Raw genomic sequence first — 15115 nt, forward strand, 5'->3', positions numbered from 1 at the left:
AAAATTAAGTGGGATAGAGGTATCCGTGTGGGCGACTTTTGTACCCGTCTGCTATTAAAATGGAATTGTAATTTCAGCTGTGCTATTGGTTTACGTTAACAGTGTAGAATTAGGTATGATAGGTGATGTTGAAGTCAGATTCACCAGGAATTAATATTTATATTCACAGTGTTTACTGCTAGCAATGAGATTATCTGTTAGTATGTATTACTCACAATTCTCTCTTATCTTCATCCCTGCTTTTAAGTTGAACACACTAGTTATGATATTAGTATGTGTTCACGATTCAATAAAATATTATTAAAGTAGAACGAAATATTTAATAACTTATTTGATTAGGGGATAAACTATTGAGATTACGAGAGACGTTGTAGGTACTTTGAAAGTGTAATTTTTTGTATGCCTACACTATTATGCACTTTCTTTTCTTCCTATCCTCTTACTTTTTTCCTTTTACAGAGGGTGTGGTGACTAAAAGATTTCAGCTTAACAACATTAGAAGGATCCTAAGTAAATAGGGCCGGGGACTGCTAAAATATTAAAAGGGTTTAATATACAAAAACGTGTGCTATCGCATTTTTATATTTTTGTTGTCTACTACCATTTTGTAAATGTCATTTGGAAAATATATTTATTTGAATCAACGAGTTAATGAAAATAAAAATACAATAAAAATTGAAATATATTAATGTAAACAAAACTATTTATATAACAAAACTATAATATTTTTTGTTAATATATTTTTTTATTAGCCTATATGTAAACAAATATGGTAATTAGGGTCCTATATATTATATATGGTAAACGACACGTTTTTGTAGAACATAATAAGTAATTGTGTTTTAAAGAACTGATTTTGATTTTGACAAAAAAATTATGTGAAATCATAATTCTTTAAATAAAACTATTATGTAACCTAAACACATAAAGAAAAAAAAACTGAAATCGAATTATATTTTTCCCTTTTCTCTTATATAGTTTTTTTTTTATTTATAATGTAAATCGGAATGGAAAGTTGGAAAAGATGATGTCCCATCTAATGGAAAAAAGTCCTCTTAGCTGAAAGTTTATTTACGATAGTTCCCAGGGGGAAACGCGTGGAGGTCGACCTGATAAGATGTATTGATAGCAATGGGAACTAACCTCCCCATTACTAACAATCCCTTCCCCCCATTGATCTGCGGCCATGCGGACGAAGTCTTGGATAAAAGCTAGTTCCAACTAATGTAATATTACAGTATACATCTAACATAGAACATATTATTCTGTAATTACGTTAGCTTCAGTACGAAGGGACAGCTTATCTACGACTACATGTTTGTTTGAACAAGTTAATTATAATTATCATCAAGTCCGTCACGTTTCGGTAATATTATGTATATATATATCTACTTGGATTATTAATTTGAATGGGCAATAATAATTCACGAAGGAATGTTTTATGTACTGCAATATTTAATTGTTATGCTAATAAAATTAGCATTTCACGAATGTAATAAATTTTTTACGTTATTAATGCTTTAATAAGGGATAACGTGTATACAAGAATTTATATAATTTTTTATATTTTTCAATGAGTTGATATATTTAAATTAAAAAATTTAACATAAAATTCACAGAAATATTTACAAAAGTATCACCGTTATTGGTAATAATTTGGACACAAATATGAGTCTTCATAATTACACATTTATTAACTGGGCCTTGCATTTACCTACTACTACCTACTAATTGGTATCATGTGTATATACAACACAGTCTCAGGCTCAGAGGTTCATATTGTATATATATATATATATATATATATATATATATATATATATATATATATATATATATATATATATATATATATTACTAGGTATGTATAAGGTAGAATATCAACAGACCTCAGAAAATTTAAGTCGACCTTTGAATTACTATCAATTTATTTAAATAAGTAAACATATACACAAAAATATGCACACAAAACTACGCACAAATAAAATAGTCAACACGAATAATAAGGTCGTAGGTATTCCATTAGTAAAGCATAATATTATAGAAGTATTAAATGTTATTAATAACATGACTTTTTTCAGTAAAACATTATGGTATGATATCATGCTGCGATGTACTAGTTTAGAAATCTGTAACTAAATTACACAGTCATATGAAAACAAATGTTATCTCAGGCATCAATCTTGAAATATTTTGTTTTAGAAAAAATAAAAAATAAATTTAGATGAGAACTTCCTTACAATAAGTTAGCTAAATATTACATATTGGCGTATAGTTATTTAATAGTATGAACAGATTGATGAGCGTGAAAGAGGTTTGTTTAAATCGAAGCATTTGGCGTACTCTAATGGGTGACAGGCGTAACAGATATGTATGTATGTATGTATTATTTAATGATGATTGTTTGAGATCCTGAAGATCCATAAAGTGCATTTTTACATTTGTGATATTAGTAATAACGGTTATTTTAATAAATAATAGAAATTTTTTTTTTTTACATTTGCAGCTCTTAAACTATAATTTTCCGAATTTATTATCTATTAAATATATTTTATTGTAACAGAACGTTATTTTCCCGAGTCACGTTGTTTTTAGTATTTATCTATATATACGTCTAAACTAACATAAATCTTAATAATACATCAATCAGTCAAATTTGTTTTTCAAGAGCCAACGGGTGCATTATCAATATGGCTAAAATAATTTTAGGGGTGTTTATTTGCCTCATATCTTTATTCCATGTCGTAAGTGAATCTATCATATTTTATTTCATTATTTTTTTATTGTTTATTTATTCTTGCTTTATTGTACACAAAAAAATATGACATATAGTATATATAAAATAAAGGTGTACAATAGGCGAGCTTAACTCTGTAAGAGTTCTCTTCCAGCAAACCCTAAGTGGAAAGGAGCATTAATTATTTATTAGCGGGCAGTATGCGTACAATAATAGAAGGAAACATTATTGATGTTTCTATTAAAACATATGAAATATGTTGACTATATAAGTAACTCATACAATTAAAATCAAAGTTTTTATAATATTTTTTTTTATATTTTTTTTGCTAATGTATTCATTATTATATTTTCATATCTTACGTATTTGCATTTTTTTTTTAATAATTAGTACGTTTTATAATGATGTCTTTTCCCAATATTCTAGTATTTTTTTAAAGTAATTTCTAGGAGTTGAACTAATGTTAAAAGTTACCAGTGAAACATGGTATGAGACCGATAGTATATGAATAAATGAATTTTTAAGTAAAAATCAAAATATATTTCTAAACACGTGATACTTAACCAACTTCAAAAAAGGAGGAGGTTTTATGTTCAACTGTATATTTTTTTGTATGCCTATCGATTGATTGGTCATTTGTGGATCTATTTTAAAATTACTTATTGTTTTTTGGATCGGGGTTGTCAAAGAACAGTATCTAATGGTTTTTTTAAATTTTCTATCATTGTACGTACATATAACTGAATTACTAAAACCCCAGTTATTTTTCAGAGTTAGTTATTGTTTAAAGTAAAAATATATTTGTATCCATTTGTTTTTCAGTTAAGGTCAAGTTTATAATTTTTTTACTTTAAATTGCAGTCACATCAATCCATATTATATACACAGTACACACCAACAATTGGTCAACATGTCGGTAAAATATTGGAGAGAGTTGCCAGATTTATAGAACTACTGTTCTATTCAGCAAGTAACGATGATATTGTAACTCTTTCAGAAGAATCATATTTCTGCAAGTTAATGAACAGCATGGATGCCACGGTAAGTTTTCTATATTTGTAATTTAGTAACAGCGATCTTATCTTACTAACTTACTATTAAAATAAAATTGTAAGTAATGTATTTTTCATTGTAAAAAAGTGTACAATTTAAAAAAATGTGACTTTATACTTATATGTTTTTATAAAATCTTGTTCTAGTTCAATGATATATTAATAAGCGCCTCTCTGAGTGAAGACGTGGCACCTACGGACACAGCAAGTGAAAGTAATTCTCCGAAAAATTCAGATTACTCGAATGGTGAAATAGAAATTATAGAAATTAAAAAAGGGTCAGGACTCGAAACACAAGATACTTCAGCTCAAACTATTAGCGATAGTCCAAATAGTCGTGTCATTTATTTGCCCAATAATTAAAATGGTGTTTTAATACTGCCTGGTTTTGCCAGTGGCATCATTGTGGAATTTTTACAAAACATAAAATTGTGAAATAATTTTCGAGAAATAAATGTCTATTAAATTCGTAGTCAATAACTATTGAAAACATATTGTGATTATTTATTTATTATCGTTATAAATTAACGTAGTTCCCAGTTTTCGCTTTTTGGTTTTTATTAAATGTACATTGATACAAAGTAACAAAATTATAATAATTACTTTTGATTCCAAGTAAAATCTGTTTTTTTTTTTTAACAAAACTATCTGCCACTCCTGATATTAGTCGGTAGTGGTAACGTATGCCTTATGGTCCCGGCATAGAGCAGGCCGCTCCCTTCCTTTCCCGTGGGTGTCGTAAGAGGCGACTAAGGAACGTCAGTCTTAAAATATCTCAACAACAAAGCCTAAATTCGGTTACCAACCCGCTTGCCAAGCGTAGTAACTACTGGCGAAACACCCCGAAGAGGGAGGCTTATGTTCAACAGTGGACGGTTAAAAGCTGATATGATGATGATGATGAGTGGTAACCTATAAACGCCATCCATAGCACCATGAACGTAAGAGAGTACACTTAGACGCTCATGTAATACATGAGGTACCTCTCATGCGGTACCGGTTTTGAGGACATAGATATTATGCCTCTATATCTGATATTTCACAGCTAGAAGCGACATTTTAAACTAAAAGACAGTCATGCAAGTACAATTGCTTTATGACAGAAACATCAGTGGGAGTATTTAAGCAGATCAATTTTGCATAAAGTATCCTCTCATCTTCTAATTTCATAGCTTTAAGTATGTATAATTCCAATATTTCTCAATATTGGAAACTTCATTTTAAGTAACAAAAATGACATTCGGAAAATGTGATTGATGTTTTTATTTTATTTTTAGTTTATTGAAGAAAAACCAACAGATAAAAAATGTCTTAATGAAAAAAAGACAGTAAAGCCAAAAAGCCAATTACAGGTTTTTATAAATAAAAATATGATTTAAGTAAATGTACATGATATCGCTAATATTTACAATCAACTAAATTATTCTTTATTTTTTTATTGTATACAAAAAATAATTGTATCAGAAAAACAATTAAAGATAATAGCGCACAGGGGCGAGCTTATCTCTAAAAGAGATTCGAATTAAATTAAATTAAATTTAGAGTGACAACATTATAGTAGTACAAACATTATAGGTGCAAAATAAAAAGTTGAAATCGCATGTTCAAAGATGAACTATTAAAGAATTACTGACTCAGAATACGTCTTGCGGATTCAATCTTAGAATTAAATAAAATCGAGACTCTAGATATTTTATTAAAGTTATTGCTTGCAGGCCAGAGATATTATTTTTTTCTATAGTTAGTGAAAACAAACGGAAGAAATAAGGTTGCATTTAAAGGTATGGTTGGAATACGTAGAGGGAGTTGACATAGAAGATAAGAACAATCAATTGAACCATTGACAATCTTCATCAAGAATACCAAATCTAAAAATTAATTTGTCAATATAATTTTAAAACCACCGGCCAAATTTTAGTTCTTGTAAATAACACGACCTTACGTCTTTACGATATGTTTGTATTTTAACTTGAAATAGACCAAGCCATTTTAAGCGCTACAATCAGTACAGTAAAGGCGATAATGTGCCTGCCAGATTCAAAGCTATAAATGTTGGGAACCGCACTTCAAGATATTAATGATTGGTAAAGCACCTGTAAATGGCACGTACAGGTTTATCTAAAAAAGCAATGGTCACCATTATCCATTGTGTATGAAACCAATGATTGATTTAAATATGGAACTAAAGAATTATAATCATTTATTTATAATAAACAATAGACAATGGCCAATAAATCTATTATAAAATAACTGTATGAGTTGTTATAATTTTAAATACGTATTATACATATAGGTATAAAAATGCAATGTATCCTTTTTATTTACTGGACTTCATTTAGTTCGTGATTTTTTTTGGCAATGCAATGACAATGGGAATTTCCAATCAAGGATTTTTTCATATGGTTCATTCAATATCGTTCTTTTTTTCTTGTTATATAATTTATTTGTTCTTTTATACATATAATTTATTTATCTTTCATTTATTCATCTATTTATTTATCTTTTCATTTATTTTTCTTTGCATCTCTTATAGACATATTTATTTCTATTTTTTATTTGTCTATTGACTTATTTATTTATTGTACTATTTATAAATATAATAAAAACAGTGAATTTTAATGAAAAGTGATATAAAATGTCTTATCTATAAGCAATCTCTTCCAAAAAACCTTTTATTAGTCTATTTTTACACTATTTCTGTTTCAAAGTGTTTATCTACCTTGCTGCTGTTATGTTCTATGTTGTGTGTTATATTTTACCCTGTTAATGTGTTCGCGACATTATTTTTAACACTAAAATAATAATAATAAGTAACTTAACTATTAAAAATAGTTTAGTCAATCTTCAAATGTTGGCCATTGCACGCATACTAATACAGTATTGAAATTAAACAAAATAATTCTAATCAATTAACCAGCGATATGAACTTCCGCAAAATAACAACTAGTTTAGTCAAATAATACGTAACTTATTATGCTCCTCACGTAACCAGGATAATAAATAATTTATGTCCTTCTCTGTAGGCGATAATATTCGTTATTGCTTGGTTATGCTGTGTGGCTTTGGCATAGAATTGACTACCTATTCCTTTCCCATGGGTGTTATAAAAGGCGACTAAGAGAACTTAATGGTTGAGGAGCGTTCCCCTTAAAACATCTCCAAAGCCTAACTGCAGTAGCCAATCTGCCTGCCAAGCGTGGTAACTACTGGCAAAGCCCAAAATAAGTAGAGGCCTATTGTTCAGTAGCGCACAGGTTAAGGCTGACATGATGACATAATGTGCATGATTATATGTAATATTCTATGCATTAGAATATAACTACTTATAAAATTTCACTGTTTATGTAAATAAATCACAATTTACATGAAACAACATTCATGTTCGGATATATTATCCATATTGAAGTTATGAATTTAAAAATTTGTTTGTTACTTCCTGACTCTTTAACGATTAAAGCAATTGTCTCGAAATTTGTTATACACACTTATAATAAGATGGAGAAGGCTGCATTTTATGCTGATCAATCAAGAAATCCCGGTCAAGCAGACGAAGTCGCAGGTGAAACCCAGTCTTGAATATATCTAAAATATTAAATTGCAGATAACTCTGATGGTTATTTCAATACTGATTCATATTTTAAAATATTTTCAATCCGTAAACCTGTATTTCAGAATTCTAAATTATTAATGTATTGTAGGTGTTTTCCTAAATTATTAACTATTAATGGTAAAAATTTACCTTCTAATAAATCGAGCTAGTATTACAATACTGATTTATTTATAGTTTCTATTGGTAATTCTGATAATTCTAAAAGTTGGGTAATTTAATGGGTCGGACGGATCTAAAATTATATATGTATTTTTAGTGGCCATAACTATCGTGGTATTTACATAAAAATTAATAATAGTGTTGTATAAAAGAGAAAATTATACAGTATTTGAATAAATGATGCACATTTAAACATAGTAAAGTGAACTTCGATCGGTAACATCCGACGTGTCAAGGTTCCGTTCAGTGCAATTATCATAAACAGGCAATGCGAATACGACGAATCGAATGAATCGATTTCAATGCAGATTTGTTTGAATATTAACTAGTTTTCAAACTAGGCAACTACCTATCGGTATTGTTTTTGTTTAAATATTAGGTATTTGCCGAAAAGCATGTCTTGCGGTACGAATTTGGATGCAATCGAATTGGAATGAAATTATTCTTTTTTTATACAACTTAGAATGGCAAACAAGCTGACGGCCCACCTGATGGAAAGTGGTAACCGTCGCCTATAGGCATGAGCAGTACCATGGACATAACAGAGTATACTGTTTCACCCATGATACCCCCATGCGTTGCCATTCCTGAGGACTCAGGTGTTATTCCTCTGTACCCTGTAAATTTACGCCATATCTCCACCCTTCAAACCGAAATACAGCCATGCAAACACAACTGCTTCACGGTTGAAACACGAATGGGACAGAGGTGCCCAAGCAATCGACTTTTGTACAAAGTCTCCCTCTGGTAAAAAATAGGTTGCATAAAATAGAGACTAGCTTAAATTTGACGATTATTCGACATGATTTTGATTTAATTAAATTTTGATGAAGCATCAAGCATGTTGCAGTGTAAAATAAGCTAAAGCTAAAACTGCAAAATATATTTCTTATACTAGAAACTGTAACTTACCTCTAAAGAAATTTAAATTCGCAATAACAAATATAAAAGTGGCTGTTACACAAGGTTTCAGTTCCAATTTCTTCGACATGAGATAAAATTCAATAAGACAAATAAATAAATTGGATAAATTTGAATCGAAATCGAATCTTTTTATTGAATAAAATGATTTAAATCGGCAATCGTGTCTGGGATTAAATCATAAAATTCGATTATACGATATTTGTGTTGTATCGTCCATATGAAATGTTCTCCAAACACACAAATAGCGGTACACGATGTAACGTGTCTCAAAATGTAATTAATTATATATATATTATAAATATATAGATCGGAGGGAAAGGGATTGTTAGTAATGGGTTCTAACTGACCCATTGCCAGCAAGTTGCCTATAAAGTTGACCTAGAATTAATTCTAGTGGAATTCGTCACGATGGGCTAACCTGCTTTTATCGTCACCTATCATCACTCACTGATGTCCCACCAGCGTATACTGATAGCACAGGCGGGGTATCCATTCCATTATCACCCATTAAAAAATATATAGCTGCATTAACATAGAGGATATCAATATAAAGGGATGTAATAATTTAAAAAAAAGCACATGTAAGAAAAAAACAGTAACCCTCTCAATTAACAGCTAAATTCATGACAAGGTCATCTGTATCATTCTCTTCTCTACGTTTCTTTGAGATCAATGTTCGGTCTCTCTAATAGAGTATTTTCTTAAAATAAACCGATTTCAATATCTGACTGTATAAAGAAAATAAAAAGTTGGGGCTTAGAACATTGTTAAGCATACAAAAATCCATACTATGGTCACGTCATGAGGAAAGGAAAAAGAAAAAGTACGGTATACTACAATTTATCACCTAAAGTGAGATTGATGGTAAAAGAAGTGCTTGGAAGAGGTAGCGTTCTTGACTGAAGAACCTACGGCAGTGGTTTTGCTACAGCACTATCGCTCTTTACAGCGGCAGCTTCAAAAATTAAGATTACCCTTACGTTGTCTAATCTCTGATGGGAGCGGATCTTATAGAAGAAGAAAACTTGGCATACCACTAAATTTACATCAGGACAACAGCTATTTATTGACAGTAAACGAGCGGATAGAAAATTCAAAAGGATTTAGTAAATATGAATATAATTTTTAATGCTGTTTTTATCAATACTTCATAAATTTTGAAGAGTCTCTGACAGTTCTTTTTGCAATCAACAGGGTTTACTGCCGAGTAAAATAAATAATTTGTTACGACAAAATTGCTGTTTTAACGATCTTGATGGTGTATTGGTTTCACATATTGGCGTATTTTATAATAGTCGTAAGTTTTATCCTTGCACAATATAAATATTTGTATTCATGAATGTCTATTTGTTTTAATGTGGGTGTTTACTATGTGTAATAAGTAAACACATAGATACTTATTATTATTTCCTTCAAAAGATTGAAGTAATGAACTCATCAGAAGCACAAACAGTTACAAGTAAAGATCACATTACGTGTGTAGGTATTTTAATTTCATTACACTTATGTAAATATCTATTTACAAAAAAACTTGGCCAAGTGGGAGTGGAACTCGCGCATCGAGGGTATCATACAAATTACGATAAAAAAGGTAACTACAAATTTATAGGTTTCGGATTTTTCCTTTAACTTGTGTTTTACGACATTGCTTCTTGTTAAATTTTATGATTCTAAGTTAATGAGAAGTATTCTATAGGTTTTGATTTCCTTACAAATGTCAAAATATATGCTATAAACGGCTATATCTGTTGATGCAATGACTTAGAAGTTTCATTACTCGCAGTTTCAAGGGATTGCAGACTTGAGTATTTGATATTAATTACAGTTTGATACCTCCACATGTTCCTGAGAAAGAGAGAGAGGGTCTTGACATACAGATAGATAAACTGAACATAAAGTAATCCTATAACGGTTCCATTTTTCTTTTAGCGGTATTGAACCTATACCTACTCGTTCTCTTGTAGTCATAGTACAAGATTCAAGAAGAAGTTCAGTTTGAACTAGATGCAGCTGTTTGGTTTGTACAAGGTATTTGTGTGATCTATTTATTTTTTAATAGTAAAATTATTTAATTTTATTATATTTTATATAGGAACCCTAAATCAAAATTTACCACTGACAATTTTAGTACATTATTTCGTACAGTACTTGGAGCCGAAAATTAACATGCAGTTGCGATATCTATTTAAATCTATGTCTGTGACGATATCCAAATATGGTAACGTAGTTGAGGTCATAAGTACATAATAGAGTTATTATTTAACACCTTGCCATTTGCCAGCAGTTCACGTCCATCACTGTTTTGATATTATCGTGTTATGATGATTTACAAAGTTGTCTCTCTTTTGTGTTTACTTTTGTTTATCTCTAATGTGAGTATTACAAGATAATAGTGTTCAATAATATATTATTTTACATGATGATTATTTTGATTACATGATAATAATTATGAAAATTTGATGCGAATGAAGCATATTTATTAAATATTATTAATGGATATGTATATAAAGTGGTATTTATCACTTCTTATTTTTATGATTTTATGGCATAATAACTAGAAAAAAATGCGAACTTAATATGATTTGCATTGTATACCAAATAGCTAATCTTTAGGATAATTATAATGAAGCCAATTTGCTATACAAAACAATAAATATGCATACCTGGAAAATAGGCGTGACAGATATATATGTATAAAAAATATATGCATTAATAAATATACGAATATTCTATCTTGGAATTTACATTAATCATGTTTTTCTCTCTTATCTCTTATACATAATAATTTTAATATCTAAAATAACGCTTGACATCTCGTCAAAGGTATTCCTGATCAATATTCGTAATAATTTTCGTCATATTTCTTGTATTTACTTAGGTTAATACTCAATATGAAGATGAGAGGAGTTAGTACACTCTTTCGAGAGTTCATGTAACATATTTTCATGAAATATGTTTGCTTTGTACTGTTTTGTAATGAAAACTCATTACAAATGAGAAATACAATTCGGAGCATTAAACTGATAACTTATTTATTTCTTTTTAATTCAAGAAAAAGAACTGTACACTACATTCCTTTATTTAAAAAGAAAAAAAAATACATTGATTAAATATGAATTTGCCTTCATAATGAGTTAAGAATAAAATGTAAATCGATTTTAAAATATTATACAAAATAATATTTAATACGATTCAGAATGAAAAAGAAGCTAACGGCCTATTTGATGAAAAGTGGTAACTGTCGTCTATAAACTTGAATAGTACCTGCTATGGATATAACAGAAATTACACAGACACCTGTAGTACCGTTATACGTTGTCATTCTTGAGGTCTAAGATGAATATATTTTGTAATCGTACTGGCATGTTATCCTCCAAACTAACAAGCGCAAATACTTGGTAGCTAAACAAGTAGAATAGAAATACTCAAGCACATCACTGTTGTACAAAGTCTACCTCTAGTGTCGTTATGCCATTACTAATATAATAAACGTGAAAGTAAGTTCTTTGTTTATTATATCTTTGCGCCTTAATACTAGGGCTGCCTTTTAAGTCGTGTCGTTTGCCAACATCCCGCGATTAAAAAAAAAATTGGAATTTTCATGTTTTTGAATTTAGAATTCGAAAACAAAAGAATGTTTTCAGATTAGTCGAATAGTTTTATTGTATCTTCTATTCAAAGGTGTCATTGTCTATATTTATTTCAAACGACACAACTTAAAAGGCAGCCCTCGTAACTTAACTAACCATCATTAAATTTGGTGTACACGTAGTTAGAAATGGAGAAGGACGTAGACATTAGGTATTTTTTGAATTTACTTATCATTATTCACTTATTCTGACCACGCGCATGAAATCTAGGGTAGAAACTACCCTTATTAATTATTAATATTCTACTAATATTATAAATGTAAAAGTTTGCAATGATGGATGGATATTTGTTACTTTTTCATGCAAAAACTACGAACGGATTTAAATGAAATTTGGTACACGGGTGTTATATCTCAACATACCATTTAGAATACCTTATATACTGATATATATGGACGGAGTTGCTGGATACAGTTATAAATGTAAAAGTGAGTTTGTTTATTTGATACCTTTTAGCGCATTAAATGTTTATCCCTATGAAATTTGGTGGACGCGTACAATATGGGATGGAGAAGGACATAGGCCATTTTTATCCCAGTCAATCAAAATGTCCAAGTCAGGCGGGCTAGTTCAGGGTAGAAGCTAGTTGTTTATATTTTTTTTTCAGACGGCAGCCTTCGTTAAGAGAGATGTATCGACTCCACAACCAAATGTTTTACAATCGATGCAGAAAAACGTGGAGGAGTTTAAGAAATGTGTAGACCTGGCTCTGGCTAATTCGGTGAATCAAATTAGTACGGAGCAATTACAGCCGATATTAAATGTGATTGGTGATCAAGTAAATCGATTTTCTAAAGCGGTAAGGATATCTTTATATATATACCATAACTTGGATGTAAGAAAAAAGTGGTAGGAGAACATGCATGTACAATTTCATCTTCATTCATAGAAAAAACGAAGAAAAAGGCAACATTCCTAATCTAATTTTGATACACGAACGGCACCGAGGCGATTAGAAACCCATGGTGTCCCTCAAACGTTGCCATGCCTTATAATTTCACTATCATATCTATTATGAATAACTGTGTTTTTATTTTAAGTCGATTAGTGTCAAAAAATAGAAACATTAAAACAAAATTAATTAGTAGTAAAGACTCTCTTAGTTACACAAGTCACTTATATCATATTTTTCAAGATTTTCGTAAAACTTTTTATCTAAACTCATATAATGCCAAATTGTATATTTTTTCCTACTCCTCTATTTTTAAATGACCAGTTTAAAAAAAAAGAGATTCGAGCATTGTTATACCATAAATTAAATATACATTTATTCATTACTGTGTAACTGTATGTGCAGATAATATATACATAGAATAAATTCAAATATAATAGAAATATTTTAATGTAGTTGTCAAATAATTATTAATATTTAAATGTAATGTATTTTATTTCAGTTTCAAGACCTCACCGCTACAAATACTCCGACAACAACAAACACAAATTAATTAATAAAGTACAAACTATTAAATGTATTTTAGGTAAACAATAATATTGACGCTTATTATAATCATTGTATAGAGGAAAATTAACCAATTTTCTGAACTTGGAGACTTGTTTTGTACTTAATAAACAGTTAAAATTACAATTTTATTTTAAATATAATTAATTTCAATTTATATGAAACCACTCGCTATATTTAATTTTAAACCAACATACAGCAGTCTGAATTTCGGCAATATGAAAAATCGTACAGCAAAAAAATGTTTGAAAAATAATAATAACACGTTCAGATTAGATATTACATAATATATTACCCGTAAATAAATTATATTAAATATTATTTTGCCTTTTTAATTTTTGTCTTTTATAATGAATTTGTTTTCTAAAATATGTAATATAAACATACACATACAAAGAAGCAGTTTCAATTTCAGTAAAAAAAAAGATGACGTCAAGGAAAATAGTGCAATTTTTAGGAAAAGAATGTCCACGTCCATGTATTGTCGTATTGTAACTTTTTCCAAACATCCTGATCCCAAGAGTGGGCAAACAAACACTTAAAATTGGACCTTCAGTACTAACAATTCGTTTGCGAAACCCTATTTAAAGTATATATATATATATATATAATAGAATGTTTTGTCCTAAGTAAATAGTGATCTACAAGCAAACGTCTTCAGGGGGAGGGATTGTTAGTAATGGTCTTCAAAATCAGCAATACTCGTATGGGTTATACAGGGTTGTCGGGGAGAAAAGGATTGATAGTAATAAACTTTAACAGTTCCATAACTGTGTACTCAATCAGGTCGACCTCCACGTGGTTCCTCTGGAGATCATCGTGGTTAATTCTTGTCGGCTTCGTAATAATGAGCCAATTGACCTGCATGCATCATCACCTATCATCTCTCATTACTGCTTCGCCAGTATATTACAAAAACGCAGGCAATGTTACTATTCCCTTTTCAATAATAATCCCTTTCCAAAAAAAAAATCTTATCAAGTCGACTTCACTCGATACTATAGGAAATAATCGTGGTTAGTTTCTAGTACATTATCACGATGGGCCCAATAACCTGATGCCACTATATATACATATATCATACTCGTATATACATTAGCATAGGTCAGATTACTAATTCTTCTCCATTCTTCAAAAGAAAAAACCAAGCGATCGTCTTTATCACGCAAATATTGTAGAGATGTAAAAGCCTTATCTAATATGGCAATGTTGCAGTCACCTTATGGTTTTATGTTTAAAAGTTTATGGATTGAATTTGATTTTTATTCTATTATAAAACCTGCATATTACATTTCAAGCAATATTTCAAAGTTAGCGAATGGTGAAAACAGACAGTGATGGTCCCTAGCTTTATTTATTGCATTTAAGTTAGATAAAGATAATTTATTCATAATTTTTTACATAAATGATTAATTTTATACAAATAAATTAGATTAATTATATGATATGATATGTGATAGATATATAATAGATTAATTGATTAATACGAGACTATTAAGTCTTTACTTTGCCGGTGTTTTATTC

The 15115-nt window shown here is 29.6% G+C and overlaps 3 protein-coding genes across 3 annotated transcripts in view; 2 read left to right on the top strand and 1 right to left on the bottom strand.

Moving 5' to 3' along the window:
• Nucleotides 1-15115, bottom strand: part of LOC113519004 (cubilin) — a 256728-nt gene that overhangs the window by 31787 nt on the left and 209826 nt on the right. The window lies entirely within an intron of this gene.
• On the top strand, nt 2635-4281 carry LOC116412641 (uncharacterized). Its single transcript, XM_031906988.2, has 3 exons — nt 2635-2744; nt 3599-3778; nt 3937-4281. Exons 1-3 carry the CDS (start codon nt 2691-2693, stop codon nt 4150-4152), a joined length of 450 nt encoding a protein of 149 aa, XP_031762848.1. The 5' UTR covers nt 2635-2690; the 3' UTR covers nt 4153-4281.
• LOC113519093 (uncharacterized) lies at nt 10720-13912 on the top strand. The gene is made up of 3 exons (XM_026904150.3): nt 10720-10854; nt 12740-12931; nt 13527-13912. The coding sequence occupies exons 1-3, from the start codon at nt 10801-10803 to the stop codon at nt 13575-13577; spliced, it is 297 nt and encodes a 98-aa protein (XP_026759951.1). The 5' UTR covers nt 10720-10800; the 3' UTR covers nt 13578-13912.

The sequence above is a fragment of the Galleria mellonella genome, unplaced genomic scaffold (assembly GCF_026898425.1).
Source record: "Galleria mellonella isolate WM207_F2 unplaced genomic scaffold, CSIRO_AGI_GalMel_v1 utg5358, whole genome shotgun sequence".
Classification (NCBI taxonomy): Eukaryota; Metazoa; Arthropoda; class Insecta; order Lepidoptera; family Pyralidae; genus Galleria; species Galleria mellonella.